The 22320-nt window shown below is 41.9% G+C and overlaps 1 protein-coding gene across 2 annotated transcripts in view; it reads right to left on the reverse strand.

Annotated features, from left to right (window-relative positions):
• The window catches only part of COL24A1 (collagen type XXIV alpha 1 chain), a 170230-nt gene that overhangs the window by 106476 nt on the left and 41434 nt on the right, over window positions 1–22320 (reverse strand). For both annotated transcript variants that reach the window (XM_079981023.1, XM_079981022.1), the window contains exons 8-14: window positions 19902–19946; window positions 17666–17719; window positions 13886–13930; window positions 11953–12006; window positions 10701–10745; window positions 6860–6913; window positions 2708–2752 (exon numbers count right to left, since the gene is read on the reverse strand). In XM_079981023.1, the coding sequence (XP_079837149.1) occupies window positions 2708–2752; window positions 6860–6913; window positions 10701–10745; window positions 11953–12006; window positions 13886–13930; window positions 17666–17719; window positions 19902–19946 (342 nt within the window). The remainder of the gene's footprint in view (window positions 1–2707; window positions 2753–6859; window positions 6914–10700; window positions 10746–11952; window positions 12007–13885; window positions 13931–17665; window positions 17720–19901; window positions 19947–22320) is intronic.

Below are 22320 nucleotides of genomic sequence, written 5' to 3' on the forward strand. Positions count from 1 at the left end.
ACAAGCAGGGTGCTACACTGAAATTTCTGCACACACTTCAAAGACAGCCCTAGTACAGCCTGTAACAGCAAACTAGCCTTGATAAAATTAAAGTATGAGTGACCCAGGCCGTGTCCTCTTTCTGCAGTGGCCGCTGGGACACAAGCTTATGTTATACTAAAGCTCTCCTAGCACAGCCAAAATACGGTTTTCCCATGGGAAGTCGAAGTCCAGGGGTACTCATAGGTTATGAACCAGATTCTTCAAGGGCACTGCAACTTTGTCCAAAACAGGCTATATCTCTATGCTACATCAACCATCCTACCAACAAGAGCATTTCTGTCTTGTCTCTGTCTCAGCTTGCTCTCCTACATCTGATTTCAAACATCAGTTCAGGATCTGAATGTTTTGGAGGGCTAGGTTTCTAAACACAAGGCATTCATAGGGAACACTGGGAACATATAGAACTTTTAGAACAATTTAAAGCGGGTCACTTCTGAATAACTCATACCTCGTGATTATTATGAGGGTGTAGATCAACTCTGAGTAATCACCCGGGTCAAAACTCCTCTAAAGAATGGGTTGTGTCTCAGCACAGGCAAAGGGAAGAATGCTACTTAAATGGATTGTGTATTTTACAAAACAGAAATGGACTAAGTAAACTGACAGTAAAGTAAGTAAATATTCCCCTGAAAATGAGTGCAGATAACTTTTTTAAAAGCCTTTTTTACTTTAGGTTTTGAAGCAGACATTTGGACTAGATTGCTCTGATGTGTAATTGACCCTTTCATTTAAATGTGCATACATGTTCTGTCACATCATTTATTCCTAGAAATCAAAAGCAGCCACCATACCATTAGTCTTAGTATTTTCTGGCAAAGTCCACCTTGGTTTCGTTTCCAGTTATAGTGTTTTTTTGGAGTTTGTTTGGGTCTTTTTTTAAACAGTAGAATATTGGGACCTTATTTTAACCACAACTTGGAACTGATTTCATCACTGATTTCACTGGGACTTGCTTCCAAGCAAGTGTGCTTAGGATCTCAGCCATAGCCTGGAAGCCTTGATCTGGCAATGGCTAAATGTACTTTTGTCTAGAAACAGCCAAGCCAATGTTGATGTTATGGAAATATCCATATGGCAAAGTCCTGCGCCGACTTGAAAGCCAGCTGAAACTATTCCAGCTATAAGAAAGAGAAAATAACTAAGGACCGGTGTGTTGATCTAGAGTAGACTCACATGTGAGCTTGGATGGAAACGAAGGCTTTCTACAAGCACAGAATGGGAATATGTTTCCACTGAAGGGAAGAAATACTTGTGCTACTTGCTCCTTAGCAACATCCAAGAAAAACACATTAAAAAAAATCTGTTTTAGGAAGCAAAATAAAAGAATGCTGTGAAGAATCAAAATTATGGCACTGAAAGGCAGATCATGTAACATGATGACTAAAGAATACAAGCGTGGCTGTGCATAAGAACTCATTTTGCTACTTAGAAAGTAAGAAAAGAGACTACTTTTAATTTGTAAGGAGCTTTGTCAAAAGTCTGAGCAGGCTTTACGAACTCAAAACATAAACAATATACTTGAATCAACATCCTATCATTTTTGTGTCGCTGCGTATGTTTCAGGATGGATGGCCAAACAGCATACATGAACAAATTTGCAACGAATGTGCAGCTACTTTTGCCACTGATGTGAAATGGCTACGGATCTCGTGCACAAAAAGAGTTTCTGGATGAGAGAGCATCTTTTCACATAACTAAACATGCAGTGGAGCTTTCCACTGTCTTTCTCAAATGCATTAATATGCAAAAAGACTTTTGCAATCAAGAATCAAATTTTAAAAGCTGCTTCTAATTGCAGAGCAGTTAATTTTGTCCGGGGGCCAGAGACAGAGCACACAAGTTTGGCAGTGAACCAGCACTGCCAGATGCTACATATGTGCTATAGCCTTGCATTCTGATAAGCACATACTCCTATCATGCATCTGCCTGGGTGGTTGTGGCACAGAGGATGGGGTGGTTGGCCACAAAATGCCAACACAATCCCTCCCTCCTTATTGATTGCTTGATGCATGTTTCCTCTGGAGAGAATTAGCGTTGCCATGCATCTGTGTAGGTGGCTCATGTTTTCAGTTACATGCTAAAAGACTGCAGTTCACTTCTTCGCATTCAGTAAATAGCATATAGGCATATATCTCCAAGCCATGTTTTCTCTATTCCAACTCATTTAAGCACTGGTATTTTTCCCGGAATTAAAAAAAAGAAAGCTTCTCTAATAAACATGCATAGTTTGTGTTGCAGCATGACCTACTTTGCTCTTTATTTCAAGTTCATTCATCTTGGCTGCAAACCTCCCCCATCCCACAACCTTTTGCTTTCTGTTCCATTTCCGTCTTGCCCCAGCTCCCATTCAGCCAAATCTGCCATTGTGTACGGTTTCAGCAGGAATCACTACCACTCAAGCACAAGCCCTGGTGTCACAGCACAGGTTGGCACAATTCAATCACATCCGTCATAAGATCACAACAAAGTTAAAATGACCACAGATCAGGGCAGCCATGTACAAATTGCATGTACATTAGTGAACTACAGAAGGTTTGTGCAAATCACTATCCCTAAAATCCCCTCAATATTTAGCAGAAACTTCTGTGAATGAATGGCACAGCACCCATGAGTAATTAATTGAACTTCTGAAAAAAGGTCTATGTGATGGAGCATATCTACTCACTCGAAGTCCAGGAAATCCAGGAGGACCAACACCACCAACAATTCCCTTTGAAAAATAAAAAAATGGGCGTAAAACAATTAGAATTGCATGTTTCTAAGCAAAAGTTCAGATGGTGACAAATACAGGGAACAGGTTGCAGGATATGAGTTCGGCATAGGGAAAAAGAATGTAAGAGCCCCGTTGGATCAGAACTGTGGCCAGATGGCTACAAGATGCTCACAACATCCAGAGGCATGTTGCCTCTGTTCCTGCAGGTGACAGACAGCACTCATGATCACAAGCAGCTGACTCTCCATGAATCTGTGTAATTACCATGCAAAGCAGAGGGTTGGCTCCCAGTTCCCAATGGGGATCTCCCATAATAAGGGATTAAGAGAGTCTGCCTTCTAACAGCCGACCCAACTTCGGGGGGCTACTGCTTGGCAACGCTCACAGGTTTCCTAAGGAGCCCACCGGGACTGGTCCATGCTTGTAAGCAGGCTTGTAAGTTCAGGCCAACACCCTGTGGACAGACGCCAGCACATGGGCAAGGGGCCTTGGACTGCAAGTGAGCTGCATGAATGGGAGCTGCCCTGGACCATACAGCCACCCAGGTTGCTGTAACCCAAAATAAAAATTGTGGCCTTGTCTCCGTGCCATTTCTTGCTCTGACACCCCACCTTTCATGCATTTGGGCACGCGATTTTTGTGGCAGAAAATTCCACATTCTGTGCAAAAAGGTGCTTTGCTCTGTCTTTCCATTTATATGTTGCTTTATCTGTTCAGTATGCAACGGAATTGAGGTTATTGATTCACATATTTCCATTTTGCAGCTCTGAGGATTCGCTGTTAATGTGTGAAATACAGTGGTACCTCAGGTTAATTACTTAATTCGTTCCGGAGGTCCATACTTAACCTGAAACTGTTCTTAACCTGAAGCGCCACTTCAGCTAATGGGGCCTCCCACTGCCGCTGTGCCACCAGAAAACAATTTCTGTTCTCACCCTGAAGCGAAGTTCTTAACCTGAAGCACAATTTCTGGGTTAGCGGAGTCTGTAACCTGAAGCGTATGTAACCTGAAGTGTATGTAACCCGAGGTACAACTGTATACCATTTTATTTATTTATTTATTTATCGTCATGCAGACCACTGCTGCACTCAAGGATCTGTGATGGTGGTAGAGGTTTACCTGTAGGGGGGCTGACAATTCTGCTGCACAGTTACAATAATGCCTACTTCACAATCAACATTATTTTTCAAATAATGATGATAGTTCACATTCACTGTAAGCGTTCAAAGCATTCCACACACACCCTTCCACCACCCTGCAGGAAAAACCAATAGTATTATTCCCATATGGCAGATGATTGACATGGGGGTGTGTTTTAGAGGGGGACTTAATAAGATCCAAAAGGATTAAGTGACATCAAATTTGAAGCGTGATTCGAACCAGGGACTTCTTGATTTGCAGTCTCACGTGGTATTAAGCCACAAAGAACCACAGAGAGGGTTTTTGTTTTGTTTTGTTTGTTTCCTCCATTTAGGTCAGTCATTGGCACTTTAAACAGCTACTCAGGTGGCCAAATCTGTATCATGGAGTTGGTATACCCTCATTTCCAGTTCCTATTTTTAAAATGGTGATGTAGAAAAGCAACTATACCTAAAACTATTCTTTAGACAAGCATTTGCTCTATTATAGCAGAATACGTGGGGCAGAGGAGAGCATATGGCAAGGGTTGCCAATGTTCTGGGCCTATGGGCACATTTGCAAATGGTACAGTGGTACCTCGGGTTATGTACTTAATTCGTTCCGGAGGTCTGTTCTTAACCTGAAACTGTTCTTAACCTGAAGCACCACTTTAGCTAATGGGGCCTCCTGCTGCCGCCACACTGCCAGAGCACGATTTCTGTTCTCATCCTGAAGCAAAGTTCTTAACCTGAGGCACTATTTCTGCCTGTAACCTGAAGCGTCTGTAACCTGAAGCGTATGTAACCCGAGGTACCACTGTACAAGGAGACATCTGTAGTTGCCTTTATCTGTGTCTTATCCAAAGTGCTGGTTATACGTATGACATCTAGGTATGTTTTAAACATAGGTTTCTCTTCATTACCAGCTGCTCAAGTTCTAATGTCAGAGTTTGGAGGAAACCTGCATTAGCTTCTGAGCCATGCCACATTTTTCCTACAGTAGGTGCAATAACTATCTTATTAGCATCTGCAACCCTCCCCACCGCAGCAGCTGCAGGTTTGGCAGCTTGCCTGAACCAACCCTGCGGGGCAGGCTTGACTGGTTGTTCGATAGCAGCAGCTGTCACAGACAATTAGAAGGAACTCCTTTGCAAACGGATTTATTGACTTTTCTTCTTCTTCTTCTATATAAATGTTCTCAGTTGCACTGAATAGTTTTTTTGTGTGTCTCTCTCTCTCTTTCTTGGAATCCAGGTTCTGCCAAGTTTGATTCTATAATTAAACTGTTTATTCTGCAGCAGCATTTGCAAAATATTTTATCTGAGCATTTATAAAGAAGCAGCTGCTAGCAGTTAGCTCAGGCTTCTTACAGGGCCAAAGGTCCAAGGTATTTTCTTTACTTATCAAAACGAACCCCACAACAAACTAATTCTGATATAAGCAATTATTAAGAAACCCCCATAAAATGCTCTGACGGTGTCCGGCGCTTGCAGCATCCCAGACAACAAACTCAGATTGCTGTGAATTTCTAGCCATCCAGGACAACATTCTTCATAAGTCCTAGTTCAAGTGTTCAGCTGCTACAGAGCTGCAGCGGCTGGTTTGGTGGAGCCGAGTGACAGAGATGCCCTCCCAATAACAGCACTGCTGCACCTTCCCTGGGTGGGACCAAAGTGGGGCAACACTGAGGTCAGGCAGTGGCAGGAGTGGCGGATTGGCTCTGCAATGAGGCTGCGATTAGGAGCGTGGGTCCACAGCTCCACAACAGCAGCTACTGTTATAAGGGTCTATCGTGAATACAACCAAGGAATCACTTGCCTTCTTTCTGATGACATCCCTAAGAAGTTAAATGTTTGACCTAATCTGTCTATCTGTATTATTATTATTATTAATAATAATAATAATAATAATACTAATAATAAAACAGTCAAGGGAGGCCCTGATTTGGACTGGGACTGCAACGTAAGAGAAAAGGGACGAATACATCCACATATTATTCTTCTCCTGAAGAAAAACACTGCCATTCACCTTCAGCAGTTGTGTAGCTTTCAGATGCTTAAAATTGTCTGCACACAGAGTCATGACACAAATTTGCATACACTAATATATATATATATATATATATATATATATATATATATATATATGCACATATGTGGAAATTTAGGATGAGAGAAAAAATGAACTCTGGCTACCAGGGCTATCTCCGAGCTATGCAATGCCAGCAGAATTTTCTGAGCCTGGTACACTGTGAATTGGAACTTCCTAGGAATTTCTGGACCCCTAAGAACTGCTGCTCACGTACATATTAAAGTGGAAATAAGTGCCTCTGGGCAAATTAAGATGATGGGTGGCTGGGATCACACTAGCACTGCTCTTTGCAGTGTGCATGTATGTAAAGTTATTATTATTATTATTATTATTATTATTAATAATAATATTAATGAGTTTCATAAAAGCAGGGGGAAGACATGAGGTGTGGGGCACAAAACAAAACACCTTGGGCCTTCTGGACCATTCCTGAACAATGCCCCTGTCATTTGCGGGGGGTGTGGTGTGGATTCTGCTATTTGCATCCCCTGTAGCTCATCCGTGTCCCCGCCACAAGGCACATAGCAAAAAAAGAAAAAGAAAAAAAAGAATAAGAATGGCATAAGAAGCAAGGTAAAGTTCCCTATCTAATCCCATATTGCATGCCAATTGCTCCAAGCCTGTTATTAGGTTAAAGATACACAAACACAATCATGCATTTAACTTGGCATTTAGCTTGACCTTAAAATGTCGCTCTGAAAACATAGGGACCTAGGCTGCTCAGTCTCTCCAACCCATATACTGAGAGAGGTTAACCTCATATTAGGTAAATGGAACCTCTTATAGATAGGAATGTGGTACAATCCTGGAGCAATGCCTCTTACAGGTTGTCAGAGACTGAATAAGCTCAAAAATTCCATCTTATTGTTTTCTGTCGCATGACATCATACTTACAGGACTTCCATCAGGACCAGGGGGGCCTCTATTTCCAATATCACCTGGTAATCCCTGGTTAAAACATCACCAATAGTTTTGTTAGGAGTCACAGCATATATGAGTGCATATTTAACATTATATGTTGAGAGTAAGCTGGGGGGGACGGGACCTGCTCTTAGGAATCTTCAAACCAAATAGTGTTTGGGGGTTATTCACTGATTTACTAATATAGTCTCTTATCGGCTTTCCAGCTCTAACAGCCTGATTCCCACATAAAGAAGGTAAGAGCTCCAGCATATCAGGCCATCTTGTCTAATCCTGTTCTCACAGTAGCCAATCAGATGCCTGTGGGAGACCTGCGAGCAAGACCTGAACACAACAGGACTCTCCTCTCCTGTGGTTTCCAGCCACTGGTATTCAGAAGCATGCAGCCTATGACACCTCTGATCGCCTTATCCCCCATAAGTTTGCCTACCTTCAGCTTCATTGGCCCTTGATGTTAGCATTTCAAGACAGAGAAGTTTCTCCCTAGCCACTTCTTCCACATGAAGCATAATTTTATATCCCCCTGCTCCCTCGTGCTCACCGTTTTTCTAGACTTTAAACTCCTAAACGTTGCCACCTTTCCTCACAGGGGAGTTTTACAACTGCTTGATCATTTGGGTTGCCCTTTGACAAGCTTTTTTCAGCTCTGCCGTATCATTTTTGAGGTGAGGAAAACCAGAATTATACGCAAGTAGGGTTGCACCACAGATTTGCACAACAGCATTATGATATAGGCATTCCCCCCCCACCCCACAAAAAACCTTTTCCTAACGATCCCCAAATGTCGAATTAATCTTTTTTCACAGTTGCCGCACACTGAGTCAACACCATCAGGCTGGCAGCTTCATGTGATGACTTGCATGGACTGCTACCACATTTCCCCCCTCACAGTGGTGGAGCTTCATGCTCTGGCACTTGGGGGGGCAGAGAGCAGGTGGGGTGGGGCTGGTGCATGTCCTAGGGGCATGGCGCACCACCCGCAGGTGTGTGGTGCAAGTCCTGGGGGTGTGGCATGTCACCCACAGGGGTGTGACATATATTCTGGGGGCATGGCGCACCGCCTGCAGAGGCATGACGCGTGTCTTGGGGGTGTGGCACCCAGTGCGGGCAGGGGGGGAGCCGCGATGGCACCCCACCGGGATCACGCTGCCGGGGGCGGTGCGCTCCCCCTGCACCCCTCTTCCTCTGCCAGTGTCCCCACATCCACATGTTCAAAATTGGAATGGGGTTCCTCCTCATGTGGAGGAGCACTACATGAGTGGTTCTCCTTCTGATGTAACTTGAATGCACAAACCTTATTTCGATGCATTGAGGGGGTTGCATGAATCCTCCTCAAGTGTATAGTCTTCAAGAGTAGAGAAATCAAACAACCCACCTACATGCATGAACAAGCAACCCATGCATATTATATCCGTTTGTGCCACACTGACCTCACCACTGCCTCACCTCTTCCCCTCTACCAGTAACCAGTAGTGACACAACCAACTAGGGGTCAGGTGACTGCACTGCCAAACCACAACATTTGCTACTGGAAGCAAGTGGTGAAGTAGGAACTCCTTTTTGAGTGTTTCTCTGGATAAATATCTGTATCCTTATTGTGTTAATGACCCCCTGGGAATCAACTTTTACCGTGACAGCAATCGGTCAACCACTGCAACTCCACACCATGCCAATTTAAAACAAGTCAGCATTATATATAAAAAAGCAAGACAAAACAAAGCTAAGAACAGAACAGAACAGAGCACAATTCTATTCATACTGCTATGAACTGCTAAAGCAAGGCAATTCTTTAATTCTCAAATATCGGTTGGCGTTGTTTTAAATCCAACACTGTTCAGAAAACTGAGAAGTCCTAAAAATCAGGATCCAAAGAATTACATTGCTTGCTCTGCATTCCCAGGGGTGCTTTCAAGTTGTGTTCCTTGAACGATACTCTACTATAGCCATTCTCTTTTGACACCTGAAGCTGCTTTCAAAAGCAGTATCTGATAAGGCAAAGAGACAGTCCTCTGCTTAAAAAAATAATAACAATAACAGTCCAAAAACTTTTGGGGATACAAAAATAACTCTTCAGGTGCCAGTCTAAATCTCCTATAAGCCACTGTCAGGATTTGTCTTTTTTAAAAGCATTATCTCCCATTACATTTTAAACATCCCTGTAACAATTCAGGTGGCACACTGTTCTTTAGCATTAAATAATACCAGTTGCTGGGCTTCTGTAGAACATCCCTAGGAGGAAGTCTATTAATATTTTACTAGGAACTATGATTGATTGTTCTTGCAGCTACAGTGAGTTAAACTGGAAAACTGTAAATTCAATTTATGAAGTGTCCTACATCAGATTGACTTCTAGCTGTATAGAATAGTTCCATGTATAAGAAAGCCCTCATATAATTTATTCTCCCGACCAAATATAATGTTTGAAAAAATTCTGTGTATCAAATATAATACGATTGGCAATAACTTTCAAATACAGTAAAACATGCCAGTTTTCATAGAATAGACATAATGTGGAAAAGTAACTTGATACATATGTTTTGAATAACAGAGTGTTTCTTATTTAAACATACTATACATTCAGAATATTAAAAACGCTTGTAGCCCAGACCCTATAATTTTCTTAATAATAAAGCTAACCAGTTTAATATTTTGTTCCACTTCACGTATGCCAAGAATATTTGAAGTACTAATCACAACTGCTCTCTTAGCAGAATCCCTTCTTTCTCTCCTGAAGTCTGACGTTCTAATGCTACTGCCTATGAAACGGTAGCAAAAGAGTAACCAAGATGGAGCCAAGACCATTTTGAAAGCAGTACATCAACCTATATAATGGCGGGAAGTGGAAATCAGATCTATCTCAGGAGCTATTACGGCCCAGGTGGGCAAGCCAGGCACCACAAAACTACTACAGCTGCTTTTTGAATTTCAAGGAGTGTAATTCACACATAGAGGGACACGGATGGCCTAGGACTTGCCAATCAGAAGGTTGGCTGTTTGAATCCCCGCAACGGGGTGAGCTCCCATTGCTCGGTCCCTGCTCCTGCCAACCTAGCAGTTTGAAAGCACATCAAAGTGCAAGTAGATAAATAGGTACCGCTCTGGCGGGAAGGTAAACGGCGTTTCCGTGCGCTGCTCTGGTTTGCCAGAAGCAGCTTAGCCATGCTGGCCACATGACCCAGAAGCTGTACGCCGGCTCCCTCGGCCAGTAAAGCGAGATGAGCACCGCAACCCCAGAGTCGGCCACGACTGGACCTAATGGTCAGGGGTCCCTTTACCTTTACCTAATTCACACATGGAGAAAGGTGCATGGGAATGGCTCTCCCCATCATTTAAATTAGCCTGATGCATTTCAAATGCCAAATCTTTCTTTAGGAGCAACCCTACTTATTCTTTCACAGAGTGCTACCTCTCGTGCTGTCTCGCACTGCATAGGTCTATGAGACAGCAAGAAGCACTACTCTGCAAGGTTTTACAACTAAAGTGGGGAGGTTAAAACGTTATTTGCTCTTTCCAAAATCCTACTGAGGTCCCTTCCATTCTGTCTGCACCCTTCTGCTCGTTGATATGGTCCTCTACTCCCCACCCCCACCCCCCGCTTTTCTTTTTCTGGCCTTTGTACAGAACATCCTTTTAATAAGAAACCTTTCCTCCAGGACAAAACTAAAAAAAAAAAAAGCTGAGGAAAATAGCCTCAGAATATAAAAGGGAACAACCAATCAAACTAAATAAGCAGCAAACTAAGTGAATAATACATTGGCCCGTTATGCCAATAAAGACTGAATGAATTAATTAATGAAACATTGAGGCACTTTACCTGTCTCCCTTTAGGACCTCTTTTTCCAGGTAAACCAGGAATGCCCTGAAACAAAAAAGTCACAGAATAGAATCCTTGAATTAAAGCTGAGGGCTCTTGTTCATGCAGTTTGTTTTTATTACTGTTCTTGTTATTTGTTTACAATCTTTAATTAATAAATCAATTAATTCCATAACGTTTATAGCCTGCTTATTTATTTTTTAACAAAATCTAAGTGGCATATATGAAACAGCATAATAATTTTCAATAATATGCAGCTAAAATTAACAACATTTAAAAACAAGTATGAATAACTAAACTATACATCCTGCTGAAATCAAGGTTTTTTAGTAGGCATCTAAAACATTATATTAAAAGGGGCCTACCTAATAGGCAAGCAGTTTCAAAGCATAGGTGCTAACCCACTAAAAGAATGACTCCACACAGATTTAGAACATGAGGCTGCTGGCAAATACTGACCCCAAAAGCCAAATTAGTAAACTGTGCACAAAATGATATCTATCTTTTGGGGGTGAGGTGGTGTAGGGGTGGAGATATACACCCGTGGGTACTATTGGCTCCTAATTGACTCCGTTTGTATTGATGTTAAAAAAAAACTGAGTAATTTGTCTATTGTGAAAATAGACCAAGTACTGCCTCTGTGCTCAAGGGACGATGAAAGACCAGATATCTAAGTATATGTAGAAATGTTGGCATCTGTCTGTCCCGAAAGACGATGGAGTTTGCCTCCAGAGGTGGAGTCAAACTGCTGGAGAATCACAGCACCCGCTGTGGCTACAGAGACTGGTAACTCATACGTGCTGCCTCCTGTGTCGTTGTTTCTGCTGCATTAGCAGCACTGAAGTGACCTTTCTGGGGCACAAGCATGGGCAGTGTGCAGGCAGTAATAAATTTAAACAGCTTCCAAAGGGATTACTTGAACCAAAGCACCTCACATTCATTTCTCAGTTGTTTCGGTCAATAGCGTTAGAATAGACCCCAAAAGCCATAAGAATAAACACATTGATTTTGTTGTTGTTGTTGTTAAATTAAGGAAGGAGAGGACATGACAAATTACACTTCCTGAGTTCCCTTGCAGCAGCTGTTTACGTTTTATGAAATGTGCACATTAAGAGAAATGACCCATTTAATGCCATGTCTAGTGTGGCCTTCTGTTTGGTGTATGTGAGGCAGAATCCTATGAAATGCATGTCACATTTAGATTTCATGGCACTTTCTTATCATAAATGCGCAAAAATTCCATAAAACCTACTCTTTCTCCCTCGGGTCCAGGCAGTCCTGCCGCACCAGGGGGCCCAATGAAACCCTTGATAAACAAAAGAAATAAGAAGATCAGAAATTGTTTTTCCAGCGCAGAGTCACTTACGATTTGCTACGCTCATAGATGACCAGCACCAAATGCTGCATGCAATTTAACTAAGGAGGAAAACATGTTGCAGAGAAAACCCTATTGTTGTAATTAAAGGAACTGATCAAAAGAATAAACAGTCACTTGTCTGGTTGCCCATGGCAAGAAAGATTCAAGAACTGGGGTTGTTTAAAAAAGAAAATTAAGACACAACTGAGTGACTAATATGAGGAGAGATTGATCTTAAAATCTGTCATTGGCTAGTAACTTTTGTATACTTATTTCCAAGGCTGAATGATCGAATAAAGTTATTTTAATTCAAATATTGATGAAACACCTAGCTTTAATTGCATAATTTTAACTTTGTGAATTGTTCTTCCAAACTAATTTTTTCCAATCAGCCTATTGTCTTTTAAAGATAACTAAATTTCCCCCACCAATTTAACAGCCAATTGTATCAATTCTGATGCATTTTTCAAACATGGCATCAGAACAGGAACTGAATCTGTATGTCCAAGTAGTCTATACTTATAGTGTCAAAATACAGAAAACTATAACTTAAGGACAACTGTTCTCAATTGTGCACATGATACATACACACATAAAGAAAACCCACAAAGGAAAACAAAATCTGTGCAGTAGTAACCAAGGTGACAAGCAAATGTTTATTGAGAAAAAGAGTCGTATTTCTCAGATGTTGCCACAAAATATTCCACTAATCGGCAATTAAAATGAATAGACTTAGTGGTAGAAGGATCCCACGTTTTATTCTCAGCATCTCTATTTAAAAATAAACTTCATGCACACCAGAAAACGATGCTGGGAACCCAAAATACAGGACGGATAATGCTGAGTAAGTTGGGCCACTGACAAATTTAGTGTAAAACAGCACTTAAGTCCTTTAACTTTACAGAGCTTGTTGTCCTGGCTTGACTAGCTGTTCAACTAGTTCAGTAGTAACTCGTTAGAATCTGACGTAACCTCTTCCATGTAAAAGAAATGAGCAAACTAGTTCCTAGATCAAGTGGCAGGCGTAGCTAACCCATGGCTCTTAAGATATTGAACTACAGCTCCCATCATCCCTCATCACCAGCCATGCTGGCTGGGCCCAACAGGAGTTGTGGTTCAGCAAAGCTTGAGGGACACAGATTGCCTTATGGTAACAGACTGAACGCTGATCATGCCCCTGCACTGTTACACCTTTCTGCTAAAACTGCTATTCTAAATAGAACAATGGATTGCTTCGATTTCGATGGCACACACATAACTCTTTTAGACCTTTTCTGCTTAGCAAGTTCAATATCCAAGATCAAAGGAGATTTCACATTCTTCTGGGTCAGTTACAGATGGACTGTGTGGAAGCACACAAGCCCAAGACCTCCTCACAACCTTACTGCGTTCAGAGGAGAAATCAGGAAAGTATCGTCCAAAGACACCTTTAGTTTTGCAAACCTGATAACTGTGGGGAAAGTCTGTTTTATTCTTCCATCCTGTCTTCTTAACACACTAAATCAATTGTTTCAGGCACAAAATGCCCAGCATCCATACATGCACATCCACACAATGTTATTTCCCTCCGGGGTCTGTCTCTCTCTCTTTGTATTCCAATCAAAGACGGAGCACTAGAATGGATAGACTGTAGACTGTGAGCACAATGAAACAAACCCTTCTGTGAACGTCAATGAAACACAGTTTGTGAATAACTCACAGAGTGACCCAGTGAGCGGAAAAAATAGTAAATCTGGATGAAGTATCTGCAGTTCCATGCTGCATTGCGAATGGGCAAAAAATAAAATAAAGTCATGCATGTCATAATCCTTTAAAAATGCTTACTTACTCTTACACCTTTAGGGCCTGGGTTACCTTCTGGTCCTGCTAAACCCTAGCACAAGAAGAAATGCCTTTTACTTCATTTTTAATACACAGAGATACTATATTTTAAAATGCCATAGCTATTCATTTGCAAAACTGGCAAAACGCTTTTTCAAAAATTATGACTGTGTAAGTCAGAACTCTCTATATGTGATCAAATTTGCAGAGGGTTTTTTTAAAACGACAACATGTAGTTCCCTTGGTATGGGTGCAACTTTCTTTCTTTCAGTTAATTATTTGCAGGGATTGCACCTCACCCCCTTTCAATTAGAGACTTGGCTTAATATGACTTCACAACAATTTTTTAATAAACTTTTAAGCTCGGATGCAATTCCAGACATTTCCCAGAACAACATGCTGATTTCAGTCATTCAAAGTGCTTGATAGTTGGGAAGAGCTGGCAGGCTATTATCCGGTTGCTATAGCCCCTATTCATGACTGTGAGTTATTAGAAACCAATTAGCAGACACAGAATCACTACAAAAGCCAAAATTAAGGGATAAAACTGACCCCTTTGTATGTGTACTTTGGAATTCAACTTTGTTCCTGATATTAAGTGTATTAAGGAAAACCTGTGTCTATGACGATGGATGTTTTAGTTGGTTCTCTCTCTGTATGTACTGACTTAATGGAAAGAGTCGTTTAATATATTAACGAGCTTATGAAAATTCCAGTGGTTAAAAACAATTAAGAAACCAACACAAATATTGAAGGGAAAGTACAGTGCATTTGAAATAGTATTTTTTCTTGTTGTTGTTCCAGGGCTGGTTCTCAGCAAGCTCTTCAGTTCTTGACTTGTTCCATATTTATAACCCTTTGTTCCCTACTGCTAATTTTTGGCAGTAGCCCAACCGTGAGGATACAACCATCACCAACCATTAACTCTTCATATCTAATTGGCGAGCCACTTTGTGCCTACCTTCTGATCAGCAAGTCCTAGGCTCTGTGGTTTAACCCACAGCGCCACCCACGTCCCAACACCTTCTTAGGTGGGCAGAATTGAAGCTTGTTGGGTGAACTTTTGTTTTCTGATCGAATTCTGAGATTCACCAAAAGAAACCAGGAGCAAAGTAGCGACTCAAGTGGGTGGGCCCGTTTAACAGTTGAGCATACCCTCAGCCTAGGAATTTGTTTTCGATACCAGTACAAAGTTCACACAAAAACCCAGTCCTGAGCCACACCATCCCCCAAAGCTTTCTTCATCTCAGCAGTCTCTTATTCATTATTATTTTTGTGGCAAGGAAAGCCTTTTTCTTATTGGAAGTCAGAGAGCCTTGTGGATTCATTGAAAACTATCCAGAGATCTACAAGTGGATTCAGATCTACTTCCTGTACACACCCCATGAGCCTGCAAAGACAGTTGCAACTGATATGCTCTATCATATTATTCATTTAATTCAGCTTCCCTTGCAGTTAATGACTGTGCTTCTGAAAAGTACAGCCCTGATCTGGGTTCTTCTTGTTGACACCTGTTAACAACATGGAGGATGCATGGTTAGCCGGCTCTAACACCTGATAACGAGTCACTGGATTTCAGCTGGCCAATAGCAGTGGTGTGTGGAGGACTGATCTGGTTGTTGAGGTGGTTTAGGTTTTAAGAATTGGAAGGACCTGTTTGTCTTTATAGGAACTGGCCCCAAACAATTAGTTGTGGAAAATGTAATGCAGAAGCATCCATTTTGGACCATGGCTTGAACTGAAGACAGATAACATAACTGCACGCTGTAACTACTTTGCTTATTTTCTCCAATCTGGGCACTTCGCATGACAAACACAACTGGTGTTTCCCACAGGGAACACCGACATTATCAATGCCTTAATCTCGTGTTTTACAAAGGGTGTTCATGGGCTTGGACGTCAGTATTCTCAGATGTGCTTAAGGATTTGGGTATGTCATCCACAGGGCACTTATTTTCTGCACATGTTACATATTTGGTACACCTTCAGTGTACACACAGTAACTGGATTTGCCAAAGAAGGCCTGGAGCCAATTTTAAGTCGGCAGCGCAACAGGCCAGCTTAAAAAAGTAAGCCGTTATTTTGCCAGATGTTCTTGCCATGTAATGTCTTTTGCTCTCTTTTAATCATGAAACTCCTTTTTGAGAGAAGATTCAGTCAGTGAGAACCAAGACTCCCTTACAGTTTAAAAATAGGCTTTTATGCTTTCTTGGAATTAAACCCACAGAGCCTGGGGGAAGAAGTTGACAGGGGTGGCACAGAACCTAACAAAAAAGTTTTTGGTTCATGCTTGTTTCAGGCTTTCAGCTTGGCCAGAATTGAGAATCTGACTCAAGTTTTGCCTCTTTGCTTTTATATAAATAAAACTACGCTAGTGGCAGCTGTTAGTATCATACTCCCAGATTCAAATTCTAGATAGATTCTGGTGCTGATAAATATACTCCCATCAGAACTGGGGTTGAAAACCAGCAGGTGCTTCTTACTGTCCTAAAGTGGCTTATCACATAATTATTCCTCCACAAGAATCAAGACAGATGTTGGGGAAAGTGGGGGAGAAGGAGTTTTTGTAACTTCTGAGTGTCTACTGAGCTGTTTATTTGGTTTCTAACATTTCTGATGGAAGGCAGGTGTGTCTCAGAATCATACAGAAACAAAAACATAAAAGGAGCATGAGAAAGAGCTGTAAACAAAAGAAAAGGAGAGCAGGAAACAAATATTAACATGGTTGTTGCTCCAATGGGGGAAATATACCAAAGCCTATCATCTACGTATCTCTTTATGCATAGAAGTTTAAGACAAATGTTGCATAGGACAAGCCAAAAGATTAAAAAAAAAAAAAGAGTGACCAGCCTAATTTATATCAATAAACTTTACCAGAACACAAAACTTCTAGATGTGTAAGGACAAATGCACACACTATATCCTGACACAAAACTCCACATCTCTTCAATATGCACTTTACCTTGTATAATATCTCTTTCAAGGATCTTTGCAATACACCAAAGCCAGAATCATAGTTTGCTTTGCTCCTTACAAAACATGGTGATATGCCAAGATTTGTTATTGGTTAATTGACTGTGTCTTGTGATCCCTGGTTTGGGCATATTGCTAATCCTGGGATCATGGTTTGTTTCTACCAGGGGCAAGCTGGACTAACTGAAAGCGAGTGCAATCACCTTGTGCATGATTAAACCATTAACTGTGATTTTACCATGATGTGTCCCTGCTGCCATAGTGAATGACACACCAGTCATACTTTGGTGGGGTCTTAATTCCTATATTGCATGTTGCCTTTAATCTCCACTTATGGAACAAATTAGACCATATTCAGGTGCAGACAACTTATATCCCCAGGTGGCTAACCAGAACAAAGACTTCTCCAGTCGAGTCTACCGCCCAGACTCCACACACACACATACCTGCCCATAATTGGGCAGTTTAAATTCGAGAGGGGCAGGATTTCCCACCATCCCTTGCAGACAGCCAGGAAAATTCCCCAACAGCTGTCCGCCATGTTGGGAGTGTTTCACCCCAGGGAGCTAGGGGGTGATGGGCCGCAACCACCATCCACCCCAGGACCAGGTGAGTGGTCATTCTTTTATAACTGCTCTGTGAATAAACCGTGCAAAGAAACCAACAAACTTAAACAGAGTAGAGCAACAGACAAATTATTGTGGGATTGTATTCGTGACTGTATTTTTTTTTAAAAAAAGAAGAAAATCTGATTATTTGGGTATGTAGTAAAAAAATAATGTGATAGTTTAGGTTTGAAGTATAGTTACTGCACCTGCCTGCCAGGGTAACCTGGAGCCCCAGGGTTGCCAGCCATTCCTAGAATTCCCTGAATTGAAGAAAAGGGGTGGGGGAAAGAAGAATTAATGCATTTTCTCACTTGTAGGTAAGGCCTAAACGTTCAATTCAAGACTGCCTTTCACGTAACTTACAGAAAATGTCAATCCTGTGCATCAACATGTTAACTCAACCAAGCAATGGAACATGTATCTCAATAGTTAGTGGGCGGAAGAGGAGGGCCATGACATTCCGTGGTGAAATGCGAGACACAGGCTGATTCATGAGGGAAACTGTTAGACCACTTTTCGGAAAAAGTGAAACATGGAAGATTCCCTCAGGGGACAGTGATTTATAATGCAGATTACAGAAACTGAGCCTGAGCTTGGTCATACAATTGCTATTTACACTGGGGAAGGGGGGACCATGTGAGAAGGTTTTCAATATCTACATAAGAATTTACTCAACGTTGTCTGCTGTCATGTACCCTGGTGCAATAGTTCAGAAGCCAAGTTAAATGGCTATTTTGCGGCTCAAAACCCCACTAGGTGGTAGGATTTGAGGTGATCTGAGAAGATTTCTGCATGGGAGCAGCTAAGCGGACAAGGATGTCAGGGAAGTAGGGAAATGAACCTGCAATAAATTCTGGCAAAAGTACCACCACCGCCCGTCACAGTTCACAGCCTGCATTTTTTCAAATCATTCTAAAATACACAGGGTGCAGATTATGTAAATTTGGAATAAATGAAAATCGGCCGGGGGGGGGGAGGCAACATGGCTTGGCTGCACCGTTCACCTGGCCTGCATCCAGGTGAGTCATTGCAGCATCCTGGGACCAAGAGGGGAGAGACACAGCGGTTACACCATAATAGTTTGCTGACTTCACTGAGCCCCTCTCCTCTGCAGCCACAGAACACTGTCTGCCGCTGATGAAAATGCTGTTTCAGAAGATTATAAAATGCTTAAAGACAGGAAAATATTCTAACTTGACTAACTGGGGATAGAAGCTGCCTGCTAGATAGATGCTCCCTGCATCCAGTCTTGCACTGCGAAGGGAACCTAGGTAATATGTAATAGTTGCAGGGATCTCACCTGTTTCACACACAGTGACGTCTCCCAGATACATCCTTACCAATCTTCCACATATGAACCTTATTCTCATACAGATAACACAGCTTATTCTCAGGCAACCATTTGTTGCAAAAAGAAATTCTGGTCTACAAATAATAATAGTAATAGCCCACCCAGGCAGAATTAAGCATAATTTACAACCAGCTCATTCACCACCTCCATCCAGGGCAGGGTTAATTAATCTCTGGTCCACAGGCAAGCTTGGCCCACCAGGCGGTTTTCCCCCAACTAACCACACTTGCCATCATACATGACATAAGATGTGGCACAGGAAGAGGCATGTCTGACAAGGCAAACTTGGGAGGCTTAAAGTGTGCTCCCAATGGTGCAATGGCTAGGGAAACCATCTGATGGGCAGCAGAGACAAAACCTGATGGATTGAGTGCACATCCCAAATTTGGGATTTCAAAGCACCCAGTCACATCAGATGTCTGACAGGTGGACAGCCCTGCCCAACTGTCCTATTTGACCTGCAGGGCCAAAAAATGTCGTCGTCCGTCCCCCCCCCCCCGATCGAGGACAAAACAGTAACAAATAAACAACACCATAACTATTCCCTCCCTGCCTCCAATTCAAGTAAGGCCTTGCTCGTCTCCGGTACAGCCTTTCCCATTGAGTGCCATTTCACACTGAGTGGTATTCCAGTTACCACCCAACAATACATCATCTGCTACATCAATGGTGGCCAAACTTGGCCCTCCAGCTGTTTTGGGACTACAATTCCCATCATCCCTGACCACTGGTCCTGTTAGCTAGGGATGATGTGAGTTGTAGTCCAAAAAGAGCTGGAGGGCCAAGTTTGGCCACCGCTGTGCTACATCATGTATTGGTTCAACTAGCACAATATTATCTACTGTGGCTAGCAGTGGTGCTCAGATGCCAGAATCTTCCCCAGTTCCGTTTTTCTGAAATCCTTCTAGCTGGCATTGCCAGAGATTGAAATTGGCCCCTTACTCATGCAAAGGATGCTCTACCACTGAACTTTGGTTCCTCCAAAAATTGCCTATGGTATCAGCCTCACTTTCCCAAACTCTGGCACAAAGTGCTTATTAAATGAGAGATGCATTATAAGAGATGCATCAGATTGCGACTGGACTACTTACTTGCTCCCCACGTGGCCCCGGTGGTCCTGGATACCCCATGGGACCCTACAGGTATGAAAGATAAATGTTTCAATGAATGCTGAAATGATCACACACACACATCAGGTATTGGCACTCTGCTTCCTCCTCCCCTCTGCACCCTTAAGCAAAGAAAATTTTGCCAAGCCTATTTTCATCTGATATCAATATAGCTTAGTTTTAACAGCTGGCGTCTGAAAAGACAAGTCTACTGGTGAGATGGGGAGAGACTTGTATCTCCATACTCTTTATCAACTTCTTGATATGCCAACCTGAAATCAAGCAAAGGTTTGCATTAAGTAACATGTAGATGAAAAAGACCTCCAGGAGCAATCTGCTTGTAATTACTGAATGCTGGATCCGGTCCAGGCAGTTTCCCCCCATTCCAAATCCTTTTCGCAACACTCTGAGTAATACTGTGAGGTAGCTATGAAGAAGTTTTTCACAGACAGCTCCAAGAAGCTATCTAGGAAAAGAGATTAATTAAGATAATTTTACACACATAAAAGAAAACATCAATATTCCAATAAATTTGGAATATTCAGCAAGCCAGCTTATGCAAGCTGTTGTCTCACTACTTAAATAGCATTGTTCTAAACTGTATTACAGAGAATTATTGCTGTTTAAGAAAGTGAACTAAACCTGTAAATTTTACTGTCTGGCTTTGGGGAAAATAACGCAAGTTGAGAAAGTTTATGATCACCCAAAAAAACAAAATTACACTCTGATCAATATTCTTATAACAGGCAAGGACTTAATTCCATTGTAGGGTCTACCTGCTCATCTCACGAATTTCCCTCTTCTTCCATACAAAAGAGCCCAAGGTATGTTGCAGCAGTTGTACACAAAAAAGCACAAAATCCATTCTGTTTGTAAGCACCTTTCAAACTGGGGGTAGAAAAATTGCCTTGTGTTGTGCACGCACGCATGCACACACACACACGGCTAGCTTTGGAGTGGTGGGCAAAATGGCTGTTGGATGTGTAATAGGAATTTTATGGTCTTAGATATATGGTAATGTTCATAAGTGTACCAACCAAGCACATAGACAGATCAGCACAGGAAGGCCAATCTGGAACCATTTTGATTCCTAAACTGAGTAAATGTTTTCTCTGCATGGTCAAAGTGGAAAAGCCTCCCCATTGTCTTTTCCTTCACAAATCCGGTGTTAAGGGTATGTCTGTGTTTGAATAAGGTGTGAGCCTGTGACATGACCCAGGAACTATTTTCTCCTACCAATAGGGAACCTATGTAAGGACTCTATATGGGCTCTTGGATACCCCATAAGGGAAAAGGGCAAATTTTTGTTTACAACAGATGTACCCCTCTACTGGTGACCCTGGCAGGCATACCTGGCAGCACTGGTAGGCAGCAGAAACAGCACCATCTCACTGGGGCTGGGCCACTTTCACATCTCATGATGCCCTGGAGCTACATACTATATTGGGAGACACTGTAGAAAATCAAAATGGCAGCTGCCCAGTGCTCCTTGAAAAAATGTAGCAAGGGGCCCAGGTAGTGGGACCTGCCAGGATACTGGTGCCCTGACAGACACCCAAGGATTCCAGGTGCTGACAACCAGTCCTTACACACATACACATGAAGTGAGGACACATGGAGCCAGCCACAATATAAAAAAGGCTAGTTTCTTTTTTAGCGCAATAGGTAAAAAAAAAAGTGAGTGGTCTAGGTTTCAGCTCCTTTTCTTTGGAGTTCCCCCAAGGAAACAAAACCAGGAAACGCATGCAAATAAGTGTGAACTGCAAAGCAGATTACGTAAAATGAGGTATATTTTTTTGCACATCCACTGAACTTTTCTATTCTATTCAGGCACAGAAGTGTCCCTGAAACTAGAAAATCCGGGCTGCAATTTTCTGGACTTTAAAAAAAACACACACACAACCAAACACCTCTATGCATGCAACTGATAATGAACATTTTATTTCTATCTCATGATTATTTTATGTAATAAAAAAAATCTAAATCACATTAAAACGTTTTACTTACAAGATAATGTACAAATTGAACATTTCCCCCACCATGTAACAATTGCACATTAAGCTTCCGTCTTGTAATATTTCAAGTTGCTAACTCATCTCTTGCTTACAGTTCTGCTTAATTAAGCATATTATATTTGTTCTGTGTCTGGAATAGATTCTAGAAGCAACAGTGAGGAGTGGTATGTTTGAATTGCTGCTTTATGGCTTCCATAGAATTGATTCAGATGCTTCTTACAGTCAAACCAGCCCAACTTTGTTTATAGAGTCCAGACTTCACATCCAGCATGAGGAAAAGTGCACCCAAATTACATCCAAAGGACCCCAGATGCATGCCTTCCACATATACTGTAGAACTTCAGCTGCAGCCCTTAACGCAGCATTGAATTCCTCTCTGGAAATGT

Source organism: Podarcis cretensis (assembly GCF_951804945.1).
Source record: "Podarcis cretensis genome assembly, chromosome: 6".
Taxonomy (NCBI): domain Eukaryota; kingdom Metazoa; phylum Chordata; class Lepidosauria; order Squamata; family Lacertidae; genus Podarcis; species Podarcis cretensis.